The sequence below is a fragment of the Coregonus lavaretus genome (genome assembly GCF_964263955.1).
Source record: "Coregonus lavaretus genome assembly, chromosome: 3".
Lineage (NCBI taxonomy): Eukaryota > Metazoa > Chordata > Actinopteri > Salmoniformes > Salmonidae > Coregonus > Coregonus lavaretus.
The window spans coordinates 67,198,906-67,225,608 of NC_139990.1; the positions used below are offsets into that span (position 1 = coordinate 67,198,906).

A 26,703-nucleotide genomic window follows, 5' to 3' on the forward strand; every position below is an offset into this window, starting at 1 on the left:
AGTGGCCATTCCTACCAACATAAATAGACAGCTTGAATTGAGTTAGTCAGTCAGTCAAAGGTCGTAGAGACCTGTATACAGGTCTAGATCCTCCCATCAGCAAAGGGAAATTCTTTTCCACTTAAATTACATTTATGCTACTGTTATAATCCAATCATAATGGGCACACAGGTTGTTATAGCACCTCCTGGTGTGAGCCAATTGGCATAAGTTTCTACATTTGTTACATTTGATATCAAAAAGTAGGCTATGAAACCTGGCCATGATCAATTAAGAAGTTTACATAATGCTTTAAAGTAAACCTTTTAAAATCTTTTCCATGGGAGGAACAGAATAGGAAGGACAGTAGTAGCCATGACTGCCATGTAAATGTAACTGAAACCCAACCCATCTATCAAATGAAGCATGAAATGTGAAAAACCTAGGCTAAAGTTAGCTACGGTGGAAAAGCCCTAAACATGCACACCGAATAACCTGTAGCTACTTAGGACTACCAGAGCACCACTCCTGCAGAAGTAGCTAGAATGAATTCTGGACAGCAGTTTACATGTTTATGTGATCTCCTGATTACTTTACATTCCAGACAGTAATGTGATGTTGTTGGCACAATGTCACAACCCTCTTCAACTGCCATCTTTGTGCACAGACTGTTCCACAGAGAGATGAGTTTCCTTGAGGATTAATTCTGCCATAGACTTAGTGAAGGATAAATGTGACTATAAATAGGATTTTAGGAGTTTCAATTCAATCCACCCATATTTTCCACGAGGGTTGAACTGGTTCAGTGCACTCGGGTACACTTTCCATTTTCATTACGACCAGTTTGTTATGATTCATTTAATATTAGGCAATGGTGGAAAATGAAATAAAATTCAGTTGGTAGACTAGATTGTATTCTGCATTTTCGTGGTTCTTAACCTGAAACGTTGACAGGTTCAGACTTCCAAAGTCAGCTGGGCTATACTGTAGCCTAGTCCCAGTCATACATGCTTATGACAAAATGTACAATGCATTATAACGGCTTCATGATGCATTGTACAGGAGTAGGGTTGCAAAGCTATCGGTAATTTAACAAAGTTACCGTAATCTTAGGTAATTTTGGTAATTAACAGATAATCTATAGTAATTTATACTTGAATAACTTAAAATGTATGTAAGTATGTATATACACTACATGGCCAAAAGTATGCCAATAGCTCATTCCAAAATCATGGGCATTAATATGGAGTTGGTCCCCCTTTGCTGCTGTAACAGCCTCCACTCTTCTGGGAAGGCTTTCCAATAGATGTAACATTGCTGCTGGGACTTGCTTCCATTCAGCCACAAGCATTAGTGAGGTCAGGCACTGATGTTGGGCAATTATGCCTGGCTCACTGTCGGGGTCAGGGCTCTGTGCAGGCCAGTCAAGTTCTTCCACACCGATCTCGACAAACCATTTCTGTATGGACCTCGCTTTGTGCACGGGGGCATTGTGATGCTGAAACAGGAAAGGGCCTTCCCCAAACTGTTGCCACAAAGTTGGAAGCACAGAATCGTCTAGAATGTCATTGTGTGCTGTTGCGTTAAGATTTCCCTTCACTGGAACTAAGGAGACTCGCTCAAACCATGAAAAACAGCCCCAGATCATTATTCCTCCTCCACCAAACCTTACAGTTGGCACTATGCATTTGGGCAGGTAGTGTTCTCCTGGTATCCGCCAAACCCAGATTCGTCTGTCGGACTGCCAGATGGTGAAGCGTGATTCATCACTCCAGAGAACATGTTTCCACTACTCCAGAGTGCAATGGCGGTGAGCTTTACACCACTCCAGCTGAGGCTTGGCATTGCGCATGGTGATCTTAGGCTTGTGTGCGGCTGCTCGGCCATGGAAACCCATTTCATGAACCTCCCGTCAAACAGTTCTAGTGCTGACGTTGCGTCCAGAGGCAGTTTGGAACTTGCTAGTGATTGTTGCAACCAAGGACAGACAATTTTTACACACTACGCGCTTCAGCACTCGGAGGTCCCATTCTGTGAGCTTGTGTGGTCTACCACTTCGCGGCTGAGCCATTGTTGTTCCTAGACATTTCCACTTCACAATAACAGCACTTACAGTTGACTTCAGCAGCTCTAGCAGGGCAGAAATTTGATGAACTGACTTGTTGGAAAGGTGGCATCCTATGACTGTGCCACATTGAAAGTCACTGAGCTCTTCAGTACTGGCCATTCTACTGCCAATGTTTGTCTATGGAGATCACATGGCTGTGTACTCGATTTTATACACCTGTCAGCAAATAGCCGAATCCACTCATTTGAAGGGGTGTCCACATACTTGTGTGTGTGTGTATGTATGTATGTATATACAGTACCAGTCAAAGGTTTGGACACACCTACTCATTTCAGGGTTTTTCTTTCTTTTTACTATTTCCTACATTGTAGAATAATAGTGAAGACATCAAAACTATGAAATAACACATATGGAATCATGTAGTAACCAAAAGTGTTAAACAAATCAAATATATTTTATATTTGAGATTCTTCAAAGTAGCCACACTTTGCCTTGATGACAGCTTTGCACACTCTTGGCATTCTCTCAACCAGCTTCACCTGGAATGCTTTTCCAACAGTCTTGAAGGAGTTCCCACATATCCTGAGCACTTGTTAGCTGCTTTTCCTTCACTCTGCGGTCAAACTCATCCCAAACCATCTCAATTGGGTTGAGGTCAGGGGATTGTGGAGGCCAGGTCATCTGATGCAGCACTTCATAACTCTCCTTCTTGGTCAAATAGCCCTTACAAAGTCTGGAGGTGTGTTTTGGGTCATTGTCCTGTTAAAAAACAAATGATAGTCCCACTAAGCACAAACCAGATGGGATGGCGTATCGCTGCAGAATGCTGTGGTAGCCAGGCTGGTTAAGTATGCCTGGAATTCAAAATAAATCACTGACAGTGTCACCAGCAAAGCACCCCCACACCATCACACCTCCTCCTCCATGATTCATGGTGGGAACCACACATGCAGAGATAATCCGTTCACCTACTCTGCGTCTCACAAAGACACGGCGGTTGGAACCCAAAATCTCAAATTTGGACTCATCAGACCAAAGGACAGATTTCACCGGTCAAATGTCCATTGCTCATGTTTCTTGGCCCAAGCAAGTCTCTTCTTATTATTGGTGTTCTTTAGTAGCGGTTTCTTTGCAGCAATTTGACCATGAAGGCCTGATTCACTCAGTCTCCTCTGAGCGATACGCCATCCCATCTGGTTTCTCAAATGACTGCCTCGCCTGGTTCACCAACTACTTCTCAGATAGAGTTCAGTGTGTCAAATCGGAGGGCCTGTTGTCTGGACCTATGGCAGTCTCTATGGGGGTGCCACAGGGTTCAATTCTTGGGCCGACACTTTTCTCTGTGTATATCAATGATGTCGCTCTTGCTGCTGGTGACTCTCAGATCCACCTCTACGCAGACGACACCATTTTGTATACATCTGGCCCTTCATTGGACACTGTGTTAACAAACCTCCAAACGAGCTTCAATGCCATACAACACTCCTTCATTAGCCTCCAACTGCTCTTAAACACTAGTAAAACTAAATGCATGCTTTTCAATCGAACGCTGCTGGCACCCGCCCACCCGACTAGAATCACCACTCTCGACGGGTCTGACCTAGAGTATGTGGACAACTACAAATACCTAGGTGTCTGGTTAGACTGTAAACTCTCCTTCCAGACTCACATTAAGAATCTCCAATCCAAAGTTAAATCTAGAATCGGCTTCCTATTTCGCAACAAAGCCTCCTTCACTCATGCTGCCAAACATGCCCTCGTAAAACTGACTATCCTACCGATCCTTGACTTCGGCGATGTCATTTACAAAATAGCCTCCAACACTCTACTCAGCAAATTGGATGTAGTCTATCACAGTGCCATCCGTTTTGTCTCCAAAGCCCCATACACTACCCACCACTGTGACCTGTACGCTCTTGTTGGCTGGTCCTCACTACATGTTCGTCGTCAAACCCACTGGCTCCAGGCCATCTATAAATCACTGCTAGGCAAATCCCCGCCTTATCTTAGCTCATTGGTCACCATAGCAGCACCCACCCGTAGTCTGCGCTCCAGCAGGTATATCTCACTCACCAAAGCCAACACCTCCTTTGGCCGCCATTCCTTCCAGTTCTCTGCTGCCAATGACTGGAACGAATTGCAAAAATCTCTGAAGCTGGAGACTCTTATCTCCCTCACTAACTTTAAGCATCAGTTGTCAGAGCACCTTACCGATCACTGCACCTGTACACAGCCCATCTGAAATTAGCCCACCCAACTACCTCATCCCTATATTGTTATTTATTTTGCTCTTTTGCACCCCAGTATCTCTATTTGCACATAATCTCTTGCACATCTAGCATTCCAGTGTTAATACTAATTGTAATTATTTTGCACTATAGCCTATTTATTGCCTTACCTCCATAACTTGCTACATTTGCACACACTGTATATATATTTTCTGTTGTATTTTTGACTTTGTTTTTTTTTGTACCCCATATGTAACTCTGTGTTGTTGTTTTTATCGCACTGCTTGGCTTTATCTTGGCCAGGTCGCAGTTGTAAATGAGAACTTGTTCTCAACTGGCTTACCTGGTTAAATAAAGGTGAAATAAAAAAATAAAAAAATAAACAGTTGATGTTGAGATGTGTCTGTTACTTGAACTGTGAAGCATTTATCTGGGCTGCAATCTGAGGTGCAATTAACTCTAATGAACTTATCCTCTGCAGCAGAGGTAACTCTGGGTCTTCCTTTCTTGTGGTGGTCCTCATGAGAGCCAGTTTCATCATAGCACTTGATGGTTTTTGCGACTGCAATTGAAGAAACTTTCAAAGTTCTTGAAATGTTCCGGATTGACTGACCTTCATGTCTTAAAGAAATGATGGACTGTCATTTCTCTTTGCTTATTTGAGATGTTCTTGCCATAATATGGACTTGGTCTTTTACCAAATAGGGCTATCTTCTGTATACCAACCCTACCTTGTCACAACACAACTGATCGCTCAATCAAGAAATTCCACAAATTAACTTTTAACAAGGCACACCTGTTAATTGAAATGTATTCCAGGTGACTACCTCATGAAGCTGGTTGAGAGAATGCCTTGATGAAAGCTTTGCACACTCTTGGCAAAGGGTTGCTACTTTGAGGAATCTCAACTATAAAATATATTTTGATTTAACACTTTTTTGGTTACTACATGATTTCATAGTTTTGATGTCTTCACTATTATACTACAATGCAGAAAATAGTAAAAATAAAGAAATACCCTGGAATACCAGAAATTATTAGACACCTGTGATAATCTGAAGTACCCAAGAATGCCACTAGATGTCATCTGATCAAATTCCATATATTCCTCGAAAGTTACCAAAATTCTGGTCGATTACTTGTAAACGTAGAAAGTTTCCAGTAATATACCCTCCCTGTGCAACACTATACAGGAGTTACTTACCAAAAAAGATCTTCTGACTTCTAAGACTACTTCTTTACATTCCTTGAAATTAAGAGACTAGCACCACAATGAGTCTACACTACAGGCAACGGTCTGGTGCAACAACACAGAATCAGTAGAATAATATAACTAAATAATTAGAACACAGTGCAATGACGTGTCATAATCAGTCCATTTAGTAACATTACATCTGTGCTGAACCTACCTTCACTAGAACTGACTAGTGGCTGCAGCGGTACAGTCAAATAGCCTGAGTATTTTCTTTATACTCCACCATAAATTAAGGGGTGTGTGTGTGTGATCACGTGTGTGTGCGTGGTCCAGAGACAAATATCACAAAGCGAGGGGTTTTAAAGCAAAGCTTTTTATTGCAAGTATTAGTGAAAGATACACTTCAAACTGAAACAAAGCAACACTAAAAAGGGCTAAAAGGAGGAACTATAAAACAAAGAGACATTTAAAACTGAAATAAAAATACCTGCTGGTACAACAGAAAGTTTGAAACATACAGAGTAGTAAGGGAGAGAGATCGAGGCATGGAACTCATGTGGCTACCTTGTTCGGATCATCAAACACCCATTGATTTTAGCTGGTGCCTCAGGACTCAAATGGTATCACAGCACACACTCCTGATGGACATTCAATTAAAAGTAGTGACACAAAGCGACCGCACGTCAAATACAAAAGCACCTCAAGATACCGATGAAACATTAAGGAAACCCTTTAAAAAAGGCCAGCATTCTTGGCCACTGACGAGATGGGTCTTCAAACCACAGTGTAACGTTGGGAAAACAGCATCCGATAATCTCTTGAGCAAATGTTTTTTCATAATCCTCACTTGGTCTGTGAATGGACTGAAAGCAAGCAGCATCTGCTTGCACATCAAACAGATACATAAATGGAGTAAACATGTCTTAAATAAAGGATTTGTCTATGTGGGTAGTAAGAAAAGCCTATTTGGTTCTGAACAGGGTTGATGACCCATTCCATGCCTCTGACCTCTGACCCTAGAGTGAGGTGGGAACGACTAACAGACACCCTGTGGGAAAACAGAACAGCAATTCATTATTACAACACCTTGATTCGTTATACAGGCACAAGTCTCTAAGTACAGCACTCAGAACCCTCTGGCTACTCTTTTTACATCCATACACGTGGTGAAAGCTACACTTTCGTACATCGGGGCTCACTAACTACTATAGCACTGTTAGTGGTTTGAAAAGAAACACGAGAATGAACTCAGGCCTTCTGTAGTCATAAATAAAACCCAACAACGAAGTAAGAACACACTTAAGGCGGATAATTGTATTCGAGTGGAATGGGACTTTAGACTCTACTCCTTACTGTGTAAAAGTCTCTGGCACAAGGAAAAACTCCACAGAGGAGACATGAAAGGACAGAAGCCACACCTAACCATACATCCTCTGCTCCTTCTGCCTTATCACCATCGTTCCGTCCCTCCCTCCATCCTTCCTTTTCTCCTCTATTCTCACCCACCTGTCCTGTACGAGGCCAGGGGAGTTTACATGGCTAACATACATGTATTAGCAGCTCTGGATGAGGAAGTCCGTTTTTACAAGGCTCAGCTCAGTCTGTGTGGTTCAGTAAAGGTTCCCTACTCCTACAGAGATGAGATGCAACATGTGGGGAGTGGTGGGTGGGTGTGGCCTCATCAAGATGGGAGGAGAGAACCGGGGAGGAGAGAGGGAATAGAGAGTACAAGAAGATAAGAGGACATATGACAAGGCCTCTTCCCTTCACTGGGGACCAAACAGAAAGCTTAACAGCTAGATGCTGGGGTCTACATCATTAATACCTAATTTAACAGGTCCCCTTGCTCAACTGTGCCCCTCTGTCCCCCCACCACCACGTTGCTGTGCTTGTGTGTTTGGGGAGGATAAGGCTCCAACATGGAGGGGGGAGGGGTTTAAGGCCACGTCCCCTAGCTCCACCTCCACCATGCTGCCAATGTTGAGACTCTAGCCGCTCATTTATGCATTCAATAAATACAGCATAAAATATTTTGCAATATATATTTCTTTTATATATATATTAAAAATAATGACATTTAAATAGGACGACAAAATAAAAAGTTCGGCTCAAGTCAGATAAGTGTTAAGACAAAAAAACTAAACAAGAGAATATCTTACAGTTATACTTCTGTCTCTAAAATAGTTATAAGAATATCATAATCAGGTATTAATCAAGCATTATACTGTAATAATAATCAAAGCAATATTTGCAGTTTTTCCTCTCATGTAGTATAACATATGCAGCATACCAAGGTAAGTGAGGCGCAGTGTTTTTTAAATCTCTTGTAAAAGGTATCACCCCCCCTGGACTGACGGGTACCCCAAATGACTCATACAGACCCTCAGTCTTATTCTACACCCGAACTGCCCCAAAACACCAATGAAAGTGGGACCACTATCCTTCAAATTAAGGAGAAGAGAGACACAGGCCAGGGCCAGGCATTGCACTAGGATGAGAGAAAGCCATGGTCCAGACAACTGCCAACCTCCTAATATGGATGCCATACTACAGACTTCCTAATATGGATGCCTAACATTGGAACACTTAAAAACCGTTGAGGTGGTTTCAGATTCTTAAGGAGAAACCACATAAATGCAGGTTGACTGAGAGCCATCATCAGGGAAGTCACGAGCTGGAGGCACGCGTTTAAAAATGACCACTTATTAGCGATTTGTTTGGTGTCGTAATCCCCTCTTTCCCAGAGGATGAAAATCTCATTCACATAATAACAAGTCCTCGATACTCCACTGTATCTGGGAGATGGGGATTGGAGGAGGAACAGAGACAGAAAACCTCTTGGCTTTGTGTCCGAGTGAGAGTGGCAGTCTATAAAGTGCTGTGCTATGTTTGTCATTTGTGGGCCAGGCTGTGTCACACACATCGGTTTTAACTTTGACCACGCTTGTCAACGCAAGTTCCACTGTACCAACCAAACGAGTCGATTGGTCCAGACTCAAAATGCACCACTAAGAAGTGAACGCTCAACCAAAATCATATACTCTAATGTCTTTAATAACCAGACTGCAGGTCCGCAGTATGCATTTTGGTATCTGTGTGTGTGAGTGTTTGTGTACTGTGCATGTGTGTAAACGCAGGCGTTTCTGCATTGCAATGAGTTTTTTTTCTTTCAAAAATGAGATACATCTTTAGATTTTTAATTTCACTTTCGTTTTACAGCACCACCATAAAGAAAGGCACTTTCTGTGGACTTCTTCACTCTGCCATAGGTTAACCTTCCGCCCCGCAAAGAAAAAACATACAACTCAAAATCCAGTATATATCTGTGCGTCATAGACAATGGAATGAATACACATATAGCTACTTTTCCATAGAGCATAGAAAACTCTGGGGTGATGTTTTAGATCTAGAAAGGCCTTGCTCATAAATATCTATAAACTAAGCAAAGAACTGCTGAAAACACTAACGCACATCTGAAAAACGTTACTGATGATGATTTAGCGAGTTGTAATGTTGTAAGGATGTTAGGCAAACACATCTGCTATATGTAAACATGTGTTTTTTTGCCCAGGAAAAGCAGAATGTTCTATACAGTCATTGACGTTCATCAAAATGTCAGCTTGGATGATAGCTACGCTTGTCACCTGCTAAAACAATGTCCCGATCTACACACACCACCTCCCTCAACGGAACTTAGCCCTACTTCTCACTTTACATACACCCGATCCAGCCACAAGCACAAAACAATCATACCCAACTCTTTACCAACTTACTGAGCAAACTTCCTCTACTCTTCCATCTTTTCTCCACTTCTCTCTCAGGGGAATCTCATGGCAGATCTACTGGCTATGGAATGTAGTCCTCTGGCATTGGGAATCAAATCAACAGTCGGAGAAAGTGGGAAAAACAAATGAGATTATAGGCTTTGTCACATTGCAGACTTACTGGAGGCCTATACACTTTGTATTTCTGAGCACAAGAAGTGCCCTTGGTGGTGCGAGGAGAGAGAAAAGCAACAACAATTACAAGCCAAGTCTCATTCTATAGGGGCCTCATAACCCACAAGGCTTAACCTAAAACACAGCGGGCCACATTGGTACTAAAGATGAGCAGTCAAGGTAATCATCTCATTCTTTGATCAACCACACCTTTTAAAGTGGGTCTACAACACTTTGACAAGCCCCGGTGTCTCCCGCTCTCTCCTATTCTACAGGCATCAACTCCAGCCTGAGAAAGACGATCAGGATCAGAACAAATATGCTCAAAAATAAAAAAAAGTCAAATGATTCCATTTGTATTCCATGACAACAGGGAGTGAAAGAAACAGAAGCATCTCTTACGTCTAGAATTCAGAAGAGGAGACAAGTCCACCACATCCCGATCCATAACAGTAGAACGATCCCGACACGTTACATGTTGAAATATATCCACCCCCACTGTACGCACGCCGGAATACACAAATCATCTTATACATTGCCACAGGACACGAGTCAACAACAGTCTATTGCATTATCAAAACTCATATTGAATTACTGTTTACTTTTAATGATATTATTACTATGATGAATAACTATATAACTACATATGTTAGATTTTTTGTTAGCAAAAATAAGTGGTGTGCATTACAATAATGTGAAATGTACATATATACTTCTTCCAATCTGGCTTTTTAAAAAGGCTTTTTGGACACTAGTGAAGATCATGAAGGCTCAAACTCATTGGCTTCCAGCCAGGGGAAGGCTAGAGTTGGGAAGGCAGTCAAATGCAACTATAGGGGGACACAGGATTCTACCATTAGACCTCACTACAGTTCACCTATTGGGGCAGTCCTTGCCTTGAGAACTTTGTGTCCTTGTATCATTGTACCGTCAAAACAAGAGATTCTCAATGGCAACTGTTTCCACTAACAGTTAGGACGTGAAATCCATACCGTGCCCCACATAACACAGACCCTCTCGTCTACCTCATTGGGAGGTTTACTATGGTACATTCGTACACCCCCAAAGGCCTACACAGACTCCAAATTCTCAAAGGGGTGTGGCAAGGAGGCCACACCCCCCCATAGCACCAGAGGCATGTGTTCGGTCCGACACACACTTCTTTTAGTGCAGATTATTGTCTTTCTTTTGAACACCACTAGGCATGCCTCATGTCACAGAGCACATAGGAGCTAAGCAGTGACCACACAAATCACTCAGTCTCTCCGACTTCCAAGATTCATACAACTGTTGACTCTAGAAGACAGCTAGCGACCATTGGTTTGGATGCTCAGTTACACGGCAAAAATTAACTTGTCGGCTTAGCTCTCCTGCCGATCATGACTCTGAGGCATGCCTAGATTCTTAGTCACCTTAAGTACATGTAGATATAGCAGCTAGATCCATGTCTGATGAGGATATAGGCAGAGTGCAGCACAACTTGATATGCTAAAATACTGCTGCTATTAGGCAAAGACAACAAGAGAAACTAACACAGACAACATATGTTTTTTCTATCATGAGGATTTCAATGTAATGCAACATCTGGCAAAAATGAGGCAAAAATGTAGCTTGAAGTCAACTTTCTCCAGCTAAACTTAGCTCTTTAACTTCCTTGTTTGAATACATTTTAAAGGCTAGGACCTCCACGTCATAATCCATCCATACAACCCCCATTTAAACGTTCATTTCCTAAACCAGGCACTTGATTTCTAACCCATAACACACTTAATGGCATAACCATTAGACTTCCGAACCCCTCTACTAACGGGTAAGTGCCAAATTGTGTGGCTCAAAACATGTTCTCGTATGAGATCTGGGTTCTGCTACATTCTCGTAACTCACTGCTACAGACTTCCAGACATTCAAACCTTCTCTTCTAGAAGAAGCTTCTTTCCCTCAGCTAAAATATTATTGCACTAGAGGAAAGCAACATGATCTGTTATTCAATTTAGGATCGTCCACAACAAATTAAAATCCAAGAGAGCGGAGAGATAGAAAGAGCAATGAGATAGAAAGAAAGAATGCAGAAAAATGCTCGTCTCATATTAAATTACTATATCTTGAGCGTACTAATAAATACTGGAAAGAATGATTAAAAAAGAACAAGCATCTTAAATATCAAACACATGATGTACAGGAAAGAAAATTCAAAACAGGGTCACATTGCAATGTTGTACGTTGATGTGACAGCACATTAGACCTATGTCATAGGGGACTGACCTAGGGTGTGATATCATTGTATTACCCTCTATGATGTGTGCCACTGTATGCGCACAGCACTTATTGGTTCAAGTCAAATGACAACGAGTTAGAAATCATATGATTAGCATCATAGCTTATTACCCAGACAGGTTGGGACTTTTGAAGAGAGCATTTACACCGTTCAAACTCCAGGTGGCACTGTGCTCACAATAAGCGCTTGTGTTTGTCTCCTAGTACACAGTGTACATTGACACGCTCACACTTTTGATAAGTCACCGTTGGCTAAAAAAAGATGGAGGAGAAAGGAGAGGAAAGTAACCGTGGCAAGCTGGTGCGCCGTGATAGGTCTGCACCGATAGAAATCCACCCTTCACACAACTAACTATGTTCTTCTTCCTCTCCTCAACCTTTGAAAAAGAAAAAAAGTCAAAACAGAACTAACAAACGAAAAAGGGCAGAAAGTGCTGCCGTTAAAAACTGAGTTGAGGTAAAAAGGCATGATGACAAAAGGGAACGATTTCTGCAACGTCGACCATACACATCCGGAATCAAAACAACAGATCTCCTTCATGACCAAAGAAAAGGAGGGAGGGACTGGAGGAGGGTGGGGGCGGAGTCGGGGTGCCCAGGAAAAGCAGTTGGCTGGTTTAATATTGCATAATAGTGCCGAGTTCTTCCTCTCTTGTTTTAAAGCAGCATCTGTCTGCATCCTCAGTCCATTGTGGGGGGCTTCCCCCACCCCCCTCCTCTTTCCTCTACACAGTGTCAGGTCCGGATTGACTAGTTGTGGGGGGCTGCAACCCTCCTTAACTGGCAGGCGGGGTGTGTGTGTGTGAGGCAGGTGTGTGTGTGTGTGTTAAATGCAGTGATGGTGGTGTGGGGTGGTGCTCAGGCGAAGTACATGGTCCTCAGCGTGTCGTGGTGAATCTGCACCGCCTTGGCCAGAGCCTGGGGGTCCCGACCGTTACTCTGCCCAGAGACATGGCTGCCCTCCGCACTGGGAGAAGAGAAGTCATTCAGCAGGTCAGAGACAGACATGAATGGATCAGAAAGACAGGTCAACTATCATTCATACACTTCTTTGAAGCTACATTTTTTTATGTAGAAAGCTAGCTAGCTTTCTGGGGGCAGTATAATATCTAGTGCTGCTTTGGGAGCAGTATAATATCTAGTGCTGCTTTGGGGGCAGTATAATATCTAGTGCTGCTTTGGGGGCAGTATAATATCTAGTGCTGCTTTGGGGGCAGTATAATATCTAGTGCTGCTTTGGGGGCAGTATAATATCTAGTGCTGCTTTGGGGGCAGTATAATATCTAGTGCTGCTTTGGGGGCAGTATAATATCTAGTGCTGCTTTGGGGGCAGTATAATATCTAGTGCTGCTTTGGGAGCAGTATAATATCTAGTGCTGCTTTGGGGGAAGTATAATATCTAGTGCTGCTTTAGGGCAGTATAATATCTAGTGCTGCTTTGGGGGCAGTATAATATCTAGTGCTGCTTTGGGAGCAGTATAATATCTAGTGCTGCTTTAGGGCAGTAGAACACAAAAAAAAACTAAACAACAGTATTGCAGTACTGTACATTTCACCAAAAATAGATAGGAAATATGAAACCTAGAGTTGAGCACAACAGAGGCGAAGCATGCAGAAAGACTAAACCAGACCAGATTGTTTTGTGCAATGATAAAGTAACCCCCACCCCTCCCAATCACCTGTCGTGTTCCTTGTCCACCAGATGGTAGCGGGCACGGAAGGCCACCAGGTGGGCATAGTAGGCTGGCGCAGGGATGGAGACGGAGCGGGTACAGCGCACGTAGGTGTGGCAGAGCTGGTAGGTGAGCAGCTGGAACTCATCGGCCGTGAAGCAGTTGTCGTCCCACAGGACGTGGTAATGGGAGGGCCGACTGGTGCCCTGGGGAAAGCAGACAGCAGACATTACATTTACTACACCGGCTCAATTTGGGGATTTGATCGAGATGTAGTATAAAAAGCGATGTAGAAAGACAATGGCTTTCACCTAAAACTCTGGGTTTTACAATGAGCTATAGGCCTATTTATTTGCAAATGTAGTCTTTCATTTTCTTCATCTTCAAAACCAAAGAGTATTTGGTAGTTTAGTTTCAGTAAATAACTGTTTACCTACCAAAAAAAACAACAAAAGCAGTGTGAATAAAGTGTGTTTAAATTATAAAAAGCAGGCGTATTTCCTGAGACTTCATAAAGTCATTTCCTGAGAGTAAAGTGTGGTGAGACAGCAGGCTAGATGAACAGATGGTGAATGCTGCTGTACCTGTATTCCAGCGTGACTGCAGAGGTAAAAGTCAAACTCGTAGGGGTGCGTGATGTCCGTGTCCACCGTGGTGCCAGCAGGAATGTTTCCACTACGTCCAACCTGACAGAAGAGAAGAGGTCGATAGGGGGTTATTATTATTCATAACTGGCCATGTTAAAAACGTCCTTCCATCTGTCCTGTACTGTTCTACTTCAACACCAAGCTTCACACACGTCCATTCATTGAACTTTCCCTTGGACTCATTTAATGACGGCAGAAAGTGAAGGAAGGGAGGTGTAGTTATCTCCACTCTTTCTGTGCGTCCGACACAGCTCTGCATGATGTCATCTACAAATGACCAGAATAATGACTAAATAGATTTCTCCCTGTCCGTAAAAGTGCACTTTACTTGTAAACAAGGTGATAAGTCCAAAAGCCCTGCTCTCCCAGTCCTTGAGTGGCACTCCAGGTCCCCCAATTCACTTCAGGCCTAATGCTATTATGGAATATAATTACCAGGGGTAAGGGAGAGCAGGCCCATTGACAACATTGTAATTGGATAATTAGGACAACCATTTAGCGCGGTTAATAAACTAGTGGGTAATAAAGAACACGGACCAACTCTGTAACACACAGTTCCCCCCTAATCTATAAAGGGCTTTTCACACTGCTGTGCCAAACAGAGTTGAGCCAAGCTGTAGTGAGCTGGCCTGGTTACGCATCTACTAAAGTCGTTGGAACAGTGCTAGAAGAAAATGTCAGAGCCAGCACAGTTTGGGTGGGATTCAGCCCTATAGTGAGAATCAGGCACGGGTATCATCCTAAGGTAGCTGGGAGGGTGGCGGGGGTAAAGTGGGCCCACTCACCCTTTCATTGCGGTCGGCACAGAAGAGGCGGGTGTGGTGGCGTTTCTGGACCACGATGTAGGTGATGCCGGGCTGGTACTCCTTCTCTAGGCCAATGCAGGCCTCGCGGATGGCCAGCAGCTCGTAGTACAGCACCTGGGGTGGGCAGAGGGATAAAATGGGTTAAAACATCCATTATTGACGATATGACTTTGAATGTCCTCCATCTCGGCTCTGGGCAAGTTTTTCTAGTTCACACCAGTTGAGGCAGATTATATAGGCCTTGACATTGCACCCTTTTATCACCATCTGACAATGTAACAGGTAAATAAGTGTCTTAATGTTTTGGTCACAGCCATGTATGTTATTCTAATGTCCTCTTAGTGGATCTTGATGGAAGTGCATCAATGGTTTACTTACACAGATAGGTATATGTCCTAACTTAAATCAGTTTAATTAAAGAGGGAAACAACATTTGACATGCAACCTTTGACCCTCTAGTTTCTGAAGTTCTAGAGTGACTCATTTTCCCCCAGGATAGTCACTCAGTCTTTGTTCACCTGTCTAAACTGGCCCTCTGACACTCCGTCCCTGTAGAAGATGATCCTGGTGGGCTTGTAGCGGGTCGACTTGTAGAACTGGATCAGCAGCTCTCGGACCATAGAGGACAGATCCTGGATCACCTCCTGCCTGGGCCTCTGGACCCTCACTGTGGCACAGTACCTGCTGGGGTGGGCATCCATACTGCCTACCACCTGGAGAGAGAGAGAGAGAGACAGAGAGACAGTGTGTGAGATACACAAAAACACCAGCTCTGTGCAAATTGACTAGCTCTGCACAAACAGTATGAACTTGAATGCAGTGGCGATACAGTATAGACCAGGCTAATTGAAGCCTCAGACATGTAGTCCGCAGACCAGATGCGGCCCGCGAGCCTATTTAATGCGGCCTGCGGTCGTCTTAGTAAATGTGGCCCATGGTTGCAATAGTACAAAAACATTTTTTACATTTGGCCCCTGGGGTAAATTAGATTGAGACCCCTGGTATAGGTCAATAGGAGTTAAGTGAACTCACTGCAGCGATGGAAGGCTTCTTCCCGTCTCCAGCAGGGGGGTGTGTAACATCCGCCCCCAGGAAGATGACAGGCTGCTGGAATACTGAGGGTCTGGGTGGAGGAAGAGAGGGACCAGTGAGGACAGCGTTCAAACAAAGGGTCTCTAATATGATTAAGGGTTTAAGATTTATTACACAATACGTACATTTATTTCGATCATAACAAATTGGAGGACGCTTAACTGGGAGATTAAAATTGATGTAATTTGTGTACAAAAAAAATTAAACATTCTCAAGACCAATACATTCAGTATTTGAAACAGATATTGACTATTGTAGTAAAGCCTAACAAAGTTGATTTACTGTTTAAACGGATGCCCCGCTTCACATTTCTCAAAAAATAAACAATACATTTGAATAATTCATTTGATTCATATGAATGATTCTTTGACAAAACAACCGATTAACTACGCGATTACAGTAGTTGGGATTCGGTTAAATCATGGTGAATCGAAACATGTGAATCAAAATAACCATTTGTGAATCGCACACAGTCATTTTAGGAAAAAATATTAGCTGTAGCCTCCCTTTCAGATTATGTGGCTACAAAACGTGTTTTGTGGATACTTCAAGCGGATTTGTGCATTCAATTTAGTCAGCCTGCAAAGTAAACACTTCTAATGGAAGATAAATATGACTAAATTAGAAAAGGCACGTACATTTCCTAAAGAAAATTGTAATATTTGTATGGTCATTCCACAGTCCTATCCTCCAGCCACAATGGCCACGTACCGTTGGTGAGGCACCAGGATATTGTTGATACCCCCCAGCTTGACATTGATCTTGAGGCAGAGGTTGGAGAGGGTCTGGGGGGACGTCTTCACCACGTTCTTCACCTGGACACACTGAGTGGCCATTCCTAGGAGAGTATCTCCCACCCTCTTCACCTCCGCTACATGGGACCAATAACAGGCAGTCATCAATCAATCTCTGTGCGATTAACAGTCAGTCAGGTTAGGCAGGTAAAGAGTAAAGTACCACCTATGCTTTAAAGTGAAGGCATTGATAGATACCAGACATAGATGTACACCATCTGTTAACATACAACAGTACACATCTCTTATCAAAGCTGCTTCAGCAACACAAGAGTTTCAAAGAACATAAGTATTATATAGATACAGAAAATTCTAGACAGACAGTGAATCAGCATGGATAAGGTGATTCCAATGAACATCATGTGAATATGTCTATGGGTGCTCTCTACCGTAGACGGGGGTCTTTCCAGGCAGGATGACGATGATTAGCTGCAGTCCAGAGTAGGTGTTCTTCAGGTGCCTGAACATGGGCTCCACACTGTCGGCTCCCTGGGCGTATTTACAGAAACACGGCTGGCCCTGGATGGGCATCCCAGCATCCTTGGAGATCTTACGCAGCTGGTCTGTGAAACCCCTATAGAAGGAGGGGGGTAATGGATGGAGGAAGAGAGAGGGATGGAGAAATGAGGGAGGAAGAGAGAGGAATAGAGAAATGAGGGAGGAAGAGAGTGATGGAGAAATGAGGGAGGGAAAGAGGAATGGAGAAATGAGGGAGGAAGAGAGAGGAATGGAGAAATGAGGGAGGAAGAGAGATGAATGGAGAAATGAGGGAGGAAGAGAGATGAATGGAGAAATGAGGGAGGAAGAGAGAGGAATGGAGAAATTAGGGAGGACGAGAGAGGAATGGAGAAATGAGGGAGGAAGAGAGTGATGGAGAAATGAGGGAGGAAGAGAGAGGAATGGAGAAATGAGAGAGGAATGGAGAAATGAGGGAGGAAGAGAGTGATGGAGAAATGAGGGAGGAAGAGAGTGATGGCGAAATGAGGGAGGAAGAGAGAGGAATGGAGAAATGAGGGAGGAAGAGAGAGGAATGGAGAAATGAGGGAGGAAGAGAGTGATGGAGAAATGAGGGAGGAAGAGAGTGATGGAGAAATGAGGGAGGAAGAGAGTGATGGAGAAATGAGGGAGGAAGAGAGTGATGGAGAAATGAGGGAGGGGAGGAGGGAAAAAGGAAGGATGTAAAGAACAAATATAATATGGTTGGTTAGGGAATGGTTTAGTAATGTAATCCTTGAGAGTCACTGTGTAAATCCTAAGAAGGTTGTATCAGAGGTGTAGAGGACAAACTAATTACACAAGGATCACTATCTTATCTGGGAGGCCATCTCCAACAACACATCCATAGCAGGGAGAGATTCCTTTCCATATCCCTGTGGCTACGTGAGAAGCTGCTTAATGAAGAGGGGGGTTATGTTTATTAGGCACCAAATGGAAGAAAATGTACTGAAACAGTGCAGGACTACCTGGACCAATAAGAAACGCTCATTTTCATTTTTCGTTGCAAAATGTTTTGCCACGGTGTGCCCTAACGAACATAACCCAGTTGTACACATAGTAAGTGGGTGAAACAGATGAGTGGTTGGTTCCTACTTGAGGATCTCCTCGCGACACTGCCTCTGTGTGGCGAAGCAGGCGATGGCCCACATCTTGATCTCCACTCCCGTGTGGAACTGTTTGCCCCTCATGTCCCACACGCCATGACTTGGGGTGGCCACCGTCCGGTTCTGAAACCACAGTGTAGTACGGTTGATCTGCTGCGCAGTGCCCATATACACACACAGTGCTTTCACACACTCGCACACTCAGTCACACACACTCACACCCTTGTTTTTCTATCCTTGTGGGGACCTAAAATGTATTTCCATTAAAAATCATATTTTCCCCTAACCCCAACCTTAACCCTAACCCTAATTGTAAGCCTAAACCCTAAGTTTAAAATAGCCTTTGTCCTAATGGGGATGTGGGAAATGTCCCCACGAGGGAGAATTTTCCTTGTCTTACTATCCTTGTGGAGACATTTGGGGATTTCAGGTCCCCACGAGGATAGAAAAAAGGTGCACACATTATCGCATACACCCAATGGAGTAGGACATGCTGTACAGATTCAACAGTCAAGCAGACACTTCAGAAAGTCATGCAGGCACACATATAGAAATTACACATAAAATACTGGTGTGTAGACACCACCACTTTATGGATACATAGTCTAATTTAAACCAAAACACATTTACACATGTAGGCATAACATGTATAGACTGAAAGACAACAGGTGCTGTGTTTTAAAATGTTATTTTTTTCAAAAAGCTTCAAAAGGTCCTCTGAAAATGTTCTAAGAATATTTGAGCATTTCAACACTGAAAGTGTCAAAATTGTATTGCCCCTAACCTTTAAATTAACCCTTTAAAGGCAAGGCACCACAGACTGAAATGACATTTTTGCATCTACTTATCAATTTTGAGATATTTTGGTCTTTAATATTGGTTCTTTCAAAAAGTAAACAAAAATGTCCCAAACTATGTAAATAACATTTGTATTTTGTTTATCATCATCATCATCATCATCATCATCATGTCCTGAATTCTAACCACATTCAAATGGACATAAATCTAGTCATGTAATTAATTATACATAATTTAAAAGCCCATTACATAGAATGTTACAAACTGGACTATATGTAGTAACTTCATTTGAAGAGATCGTGATTAGGTCTAAATAGGTGTTTTACGATTGGTAAGCTAAATTCATTGTACTTCGCTTTAATGGTCATTTATTTCCTGAAAGTCAGACTCTTCCCAAACTAATTTTTCTCAGATTCAGAAGCATCTGCATTCACAAAATTGAACATTCACAAAATTGTTGATGGCTAAAATCAAAATTTTACAACATTACATTTTATTTGGAAATATGCACCAAAAATGCTGTTTACGTACATGGTTTAGTAACTTACAGACACTGTCGAAAGATGAAAAAAAGTCTGGTCCTGGAGTGTCTTAACAAAATTAAACCAAAATGTTTAGGCTGACTTCATCCAATGTCCAGAAAAACAGATTTGTGGTATATGTTATTTGAGGTCTCCTTGGGCAGTCCTGATCACTTATGTTTTAATGTAAGGAAAACTGGGTCCGGGTTTAAGGGTTCAATTTGATTTGACTGTTTTCATAAAGTGAAATTGGAAACCAAAGTGAGTGAGCCAAAAAAATGCATATAAACATCACAAAAGCAAGCTAAATTGAGTCATAGCTATCTGTAATACACATTCTCAAAAAAAGCAGAAATGAAAAATGATGTAGCCGTGTTCGCATTGAGCTAATACTACTAGTTTATGTTAATCCACACACACAGGCCTGTATTCACAAAGTGTCTTAGAGTAGGCGTGCCAATCTAGGATCAATTTTGTCTTAGAAATCATTATGAATAAGAGGGGGACCTGATCCTAGATCAGCACACCTACTCCTAGACACTTTGTAAAGATGATTCACAGAGAGGAAAGACAAACAGATCAAATCAAACCAAAGCAAGGGGGTTAGTTCCCTCATATCGCGAGGGTAGGTAGCGTGTCAAACAAACAGAGAGTATGGAGCGTGATTTAAAAGAAGGGTACCATAAAGTGCTCTGTGCTCACCCTGCCGCCGTATTGCAGCATGGGGGCGGGCAGCACGCGCCCCGTCACGTGGGCCATCTCGTCGCGCACCTTGAACTGGAACTCCTGCACAAAGGGGTCCGCCTCGTAGTTGGCACTGCGCACCTGCAGGGGTCACACAGAGAGAGAGACAGAGGGAGGTGTTTAGGGTGGTGAGGTAACTTGCTATCCAGAAGGCAGTGTCATATTCATAATGCACTAAAACAGAAGAAAACAAACTACTCCTATTAGAAACGCTCAACTTGTCCAAAAATAAAAATGTTTTTATTTGGTACGGAATGCCCTAATGAATACGACCCATGTTTTGATGTTGAGACAACTCAAGTTTGTAGATGTGTTTTTAGATCACATTTCCCCCAGAATTATATCTTATGCAACGTCCTGAAATAACCTTTGACATCTTTATAACATTGTCAAACTTTCCCCTCGGTTTGTCCAATCCTTCTGCATCTTTCACTCAGTTATTCCGCCCACACTTTAATTCAGTTCCTATTCGCTGACGGTTATCTGCATCTAAATGAAAAGGCAACATCGTCCCTGTCTCTGGCAGTGCACTATCAGCCAGAGGTATGTTTTAATCCCAGGTGGGAGATGGGGAGTCCGTTTAATACGGTGACAGAGGCAGAACAGCAGCAGAGCCTGAAGGAGATGCCATCTGATGGGGTCTAATGGCGTTGGAGGCAGCGGTGCTAGCCTCTCTCATCCTCCAGAAAACATCAGGGCCAAGCAGTGTGCTGGTGACAGCTAGCCACCATGATGCAACAATGCCATCTCCCACCTGGCATTTCACTGACCTTAAATCAACACTGACCTGGGCCCGTATTCAATAAGCGTCTCAGAGTAGGCGTGCCGATCTAAGATCAGTTTTGCCTTTTAGATCATAATGAACAAGACAGGGAACCTGATCCTAGATCAGCAATCCTACTCTGAGACATTTCGGCAAACCGTACCAATATATCCTCCAAACACCGGCTTCGAGGGCATTATCACTTTTATACAACGGGTTACCAATATATTCAAATAATGATTGACATCTTCATTAAAAAAACGTTATTTTGATTAATTTATTCATACTATTTCATCATTCCACGAGATATAATCCCGACATAAATCTAGGGTTGCTACCCAAGCCAGCTGGTCGTTCGTTCTATCGGTTGCCAACCACCCAGTCGTTAAGTATTTTTGTTCTAAATCTATCGACGCAACCCAGTCGTTTGTTCTAAATGTTCCATTGCCATGATGGCTGGCAACGTTCTTATCCCTTGCTTGCTAGCTAGCTAGCTAGCCAGCCAGACAACTTGGCTAACACGGTCTAGTCAAACAGTGTAGCCAGAACACAGCAAACTAGCTGCATTTCGTGTTTTTCTATTGACATTTCCTCGTACATACAGTACCAGTCAAAAGTTTAGACACACCTACTCATTCAAGGGTTTCTTTATTTTTACTATTTTCTACATTGTAGAATAATAGTGAAGACATAAACTATGAAATAACACATATGGAATTATGTAGTATCCAAAAAAGTGTTAAACAAATCAAAATATATTTTAAATTTGAGATTCTTCAAAGTAGCCACCCTTTGCCTTGATGACAGCTTTGCACACTCTTGGCATTCTCTCAACCAGCTTCATGAGGACCGCCACAGGAAAGGAAGACCCAGAGTTACCTCTGCTGCAGAGGATAAGTTCATTAGAGTTACCAGCCTCAGAAATTGCAGCCCAAATAAATGTTTCACAGAGCTCAAGTAACAGACACATCAACATTAACTGTTCAGAGGGGACTGTGTGAATCAGGCCTTCATGGTTGAATTGCTGCAAAGAAACCACTACTAAAGGACACCGATAAGAAGAAGAGACTTGCTTGGGCCAAGAAACACGAGCAATGGACATTAGACTGGTGGAAATCTGTCCTTTGGTCTGACGAGTCCAAATGTGGGACTTTTGGTTCCAACCGCCGTGTCTTTGTGAGACGCAGAGTAGGTGAACGGATGATCTCCGCATGTGTGGTTCACACCATGAATCATGGAGAAGGAGGTGTGATGGTGTGCGGGTGCTTTGCTGGTAACACTGTTTGTGATTTATTTAGAATTCAAGGCACACTTAACCCGCATGGTGATGGAGTGCTGCATCAGATGACCTGGCCTCCACAATCCCCTGACCTCAACCCAATTGAGATGGTTTGGGATGAGATGGACCGCAGAGTGAAGGAAAAGCAGCCAACAAGTGCTCAGCATATGTGGGAACTCCTTTAAGACTGTTGGAAAAGCATTCCTCATGAAGCTGGTTGAGAGAATGCCAAGAGTGTGCAAAGCTGTCATCAAGGCAAAGGGTGGAAACTTTGAAGAATCTAAAATCTAAAATATATTTTGATTTGTTTAACAGTTTTTTGGTTACTACGTGATTCCATATGTGTTATTTCATAGTTGTCTTCACTACTATTCTACAATGTAGAAAATAGTAAAAATAAAGAAATACCCTTGAATGAGTAGTTGTCCAAACTTTTGACTGGTACTGTATATCCATAAAAATGATGCTGATTCATGATTTCGACTGGCTGAGAAAAGTTGCCAGCCTGTCTGTCTCGTCCCGACTCCCGACACGTGCATTACCGTAGGACAACTGGAGATCAAATTTCAATATTGAAACAATGTTGCAAATGTCGGAGACAGACAGCAAGGTTATTACAATTCTCTGCTGTTGAAAACCAATTGCTAGTCTAAAAGAAATGGGAGATAATGTCTAGATGTTTTTTACTGTGAAAATCTAGTACGTAAATTGCCTGGCTGAGCTGATGAGACAGTGGATTGCGCAGTCAGACGCAACAGAGTAAATAGGCATTTCAACATCATAGATATAGCCGGTGTTCACTTGTGGAATAGACACTGGCTGGAATGGGGTTTTAACCAATCAGCATCCAGGATTAGACCCACCCAGTGTATAAGAGTAAATAAGCCTCCATGCCACCAGGCGGCACCACTGACTCACCAGCCGGCTGATTTCCTCCTGTCTGTCAGGTGCAGAGCGAGCCGTGGCTTTGATCATAGTGGACGTCTGATTATCTGTCAGTTTCTTGATGCAGCGCTGCCCTGCTACTATGTTACACACCTGCAGGGACACAGAACCAAAGCATTGAGTATATTGGAAAGCATTTTATTCACTAATGCCTGAATCACACTATATGGCCAAACTGAGTCAATCCACCATAGTTGCTGAAGCCACGCTAAAAAGGACAATGTGAAAAGATAATATCCGAGCCATCCCAGTACGGTTTCGGTCGGCCCTATAGTGTGAATCTGGCAAAGAAATTAATATTCCTCACCTCCAGGGGCAGGTAGGTGTGCTTCTGCTCCTGGCCCACCTGGAGGCAGGGCAGGTGGGGGTATTTGAGCTGCAGGCTGTACTTCTCTCTGAAGTACTGGGCCACCGTGCGCTCCACCGTTTGACCATTCTCCAACTGCAGAGGGAACCTGACCACAACAGGTAGATGGAACGGCAAGGGTTAAGAACATCTTTACTAACATAGAAAGGGGCTGTGCAAGAGGGGCTTGTCTGGGTCTATGTAAACTATATGACTGTCAAAGACAAGGTTATCAACAGCTCGAGTTGTCTTCAATATCTAGTTAAGATCAATACAGTGAAGATACAGAAACTGCCACACAAAGCTATCAAAATGTTGAGCAAATAATTCTCAAATGTTGAGCATCAGTAAATACTGGAAAACAAAGAAGAAAGTAGCAGCAGTTTAACAGCTGCATGTACTAGCATCTTGGCCAACGATGACTAACACCCACTGACCACTTGACTGAACTGACAAGGCTCTGACTCAGACATTTTGTGGTTCTGGTGAATTGGTCATACTACATCTAAGTGCATGCTCCTCTCCCCCCTCTCCCATCCCATCCCACCCCAAACATACCACCACACCCCAGGCTCATCTCCTGGTCTCTCTCTGGCCTCTCCTAGTCCCACCACACCCCACTCTCTCCCTAGTCCCACTCCACCCAAGTCTAGTCCCACCCCATCCTACCATCTCTCTGGGCCTCTCTTGACTCACGTTTGATGGCTGGCGGGCCGGCGGGTCACGTTGCAAACGCGGTACTTCCTCCGCATGGTTCCACAGTGTGTCACCTCCACCTTCAGACCTGGACAGGACAGAGACAGCTTTTAGGAAATTAGGGACATGGGAATGACACAAACGTGTGTACACAGGCACACCCAAAGCCTAGTATACATCCTCTTTCACACACACACAAAATACAGTGCATTCGGAAAGTATTCAGACTCCTTGACTTTTTCCACATTTTGTTACGTTACAGCCTTATTTTAAAATGGATTCATTTGTTTTTTTCTCCTCATCAATCTACACACAATACCCCATAATGACAAAGTCCGGGCTCTGCCTGGGCCACTCAAGGACATTCAGAGACTTGTCCCGAAGCCACTCCAGCATTGTCTTGGCTGTGTGCTTAGGGTCGTTGTCCTGTTGGAAGGTGAACCTTCGCCCCAGACTGAGGTCCTGAGCGCTCTGGAGCAGGTTTTCATCAAGGATCTCTCTGTACTTTGCTCCGTTCATCTTTCCCTCAATCCTGACTAGTCTCCCAGTCACTGCCGCTGAAAAACTTGCCCACAGCATGCTGCCACCACCATGCTTCACCATAGAAATGGTGCCAGGTTTCCTCCAGACGTGACGCTTAGCATTCAGGCCAAAGAGTTCAATCTTGGTTTCATCAGACCAGAGAATCTTGTTTCTCATGGTCTGAGAGTCTTTAGGTCCCTTTTGGCAAACTCCAAGCCGGCGGTCATGTGCCTTTTACTGAGGAGTGGCTTCCGTCTGGCCACTCTACCATAAAGGCCTGATTGGTGGAGTGCTGCAGAGATGGCTGTCCTTCTGGAAAGTTCTCCCATCCCCAAAGAGGAACTCTGTTAGAGTGACCATCGGGTTCTTGGTCACCTACCTAACCAAGGCCCTTCTCCCCCGATTGCTCTGTGCCTCGACACAATCCTGTCTCGGAGCTCTACGGACAATTCCTTTGACCTCATGGCTTGGTTTTTGTTCTGACATGCACTGTCAACTGTGGGACCTTATATAGACAGGTGTGTGCCTTTCCAAATCATGTCCAATCAATTGGATTTACCACAGGTGGACTACAATCAAGTTGTAGAAACATCTCAAGGATGATCAATGGAAACAGGAGGCACCTGAGCTCAATTTCGAGTCTGAATACTTATACTTAAAGGGTCTGAATACTTATGTAAATAAGGTATCTGTTTTTTATTTTTAATACATTAGCAAAAATGTCTAAAAACCTGTTTTCGCTTTCTCATTATGGGGTATTGTGTGTAGATTGATGAGGATATATATTTTTTAAATCCATTTTAGAATAAGGCTGAACGTAAGAAAATGTAGAAAAGGTCAAGGGGTCTGAATACTTTCCAAATGCACTGTACCTACCTTTGATTTCTTTGGTGAACTTGACCCGGTGGGAGTCTGTGAGAGGTCGGGGCTGCTCGTCTATGTTGTGGATGTCCAGGACCTCACACATGAACTGGATCACTGGCTGGGCTTTGTAGAAGGCCGTGGCAGACACTGCAGGACAGACAGGGCCATCAAACACAAGACTCGATCACACTCACTCAGCATTCCCAATCACTGGCACTACCTGCCAAAACCGAGAGTAATCTTGCTAGCTATTTACTGTAGATGCAAAATGTGAATTGATCTTGGTCAACCAAATACATCACGCCAGAAGCAGCCATTTGTCATCAATCATTTTTAGCTATTTAGGCCTACATCTCAAACCAGACCAAGCACAGCAGCACAAGGCCTGTTTCATTGCCAGGGACGCCACCTAAGTACCTCAGGGAAGGGAAACGCCAACATGGCTCTCAAACATGAACTAAAACCTAGGAGGAACATCCAACATCCCTCTGGCTTTATGTGCCGTTAGAGGAAGCTGGCGCCTAGATGAAGGCCCTAATGCTTTCTCCACCTGAATGGAGAGATGAGTAGAGGAGAGGAAAGAGATGCTGCACTGACACTGGCCTGACTTCACAGTGACGTCAGGGCCACGTCTGACAGCGACGGTGATGATCGGAGCATGCATGCAATTAGGGATGACGGGGAGCGCAGGTGAAGGTCACTCTCCCCAGAGACAATAGGGTTCTCATCTCCATAAACAGGAAATGACATAAGCAATTTAATGTTTGTTTTGATGCTTGTTGTTTGTGATAGTGCTGATATATTACTCTTGAAAGTGTTTTAAATAGCGCTAATTCTTGTTTGTTGCTTATATACTGGTACATTTCCTCCGTGTTGCTGTATCTTCAGCTAGGATATGTGAGTGTATGTATGTATGTACAGTGGGGAGAA

The 26,703-nt window shown here is 43.3% G+C and overlaps 1 protein-coding gene across 1 annotated transcript in view; it reads right to left on the reverse strand.

The window, feature by feature from the left end:
* Nucleotides 1-5,830: 5,830 nt before the first annotated feature.
* LOC311112148 (protein argonaute-3) overlaps nt 5,831-26,703 on the reverse strand; it is a 40,434-nt gene continuing 19,561 nt past the window's right edge. Inside the window, exons 6-19 of the mRNA XM_084155122.1 lie at nt 25,786-25,920; nt 24,388-24,475; nt 23,653-23,800; nt 23,319-23,438; nt 20,317-20,439; nt 18,285-18,418; nt 17,084-17,268; nt 16,612-16,771; nt 15,841-15,931; nt 15,327-15,521; nt 14,788-14,922; nt 13,940-14,041; nt 13,362-13,561; nt 5,831-12,649 (exon numbers count right to left, since the gene is read on the reverse strand). Coding sequence (XP_084011248.1) covers nt 12,541-12,649; nt 13,362-13,561; nt 13,940-14,041; nt 14,788-14,922; nt 15,327-15,521; nt 15,841-15,931; nt 16,612-16,771; nt 17,084-17,268; nt 18,285-18,418; nt 20,317-20,439; nt 23,319-23,438; nt 23,653-23,800; nt 24,388-24,475; nt 25,786-25,920 — 1,925 coding nt within the window. The 3' untranslated portion in view covers nt 5,831-12,540. The remainder of the gene's footprint in view (nt 12,650-13,361; nt 13,562-13,939; nt 14,042-14,787; nt 14,923-15,326; nt 15,522-15,840; nt 15,932-16,611; nt 16,772-17,083; nt 17,269-18,284; nt 18,419-20,316; nt 20,440-23,318; nt 23,439-23,652; nt 23,801-24,387; nt 24,476-25,785; nt 25,921-26,703) is intronic.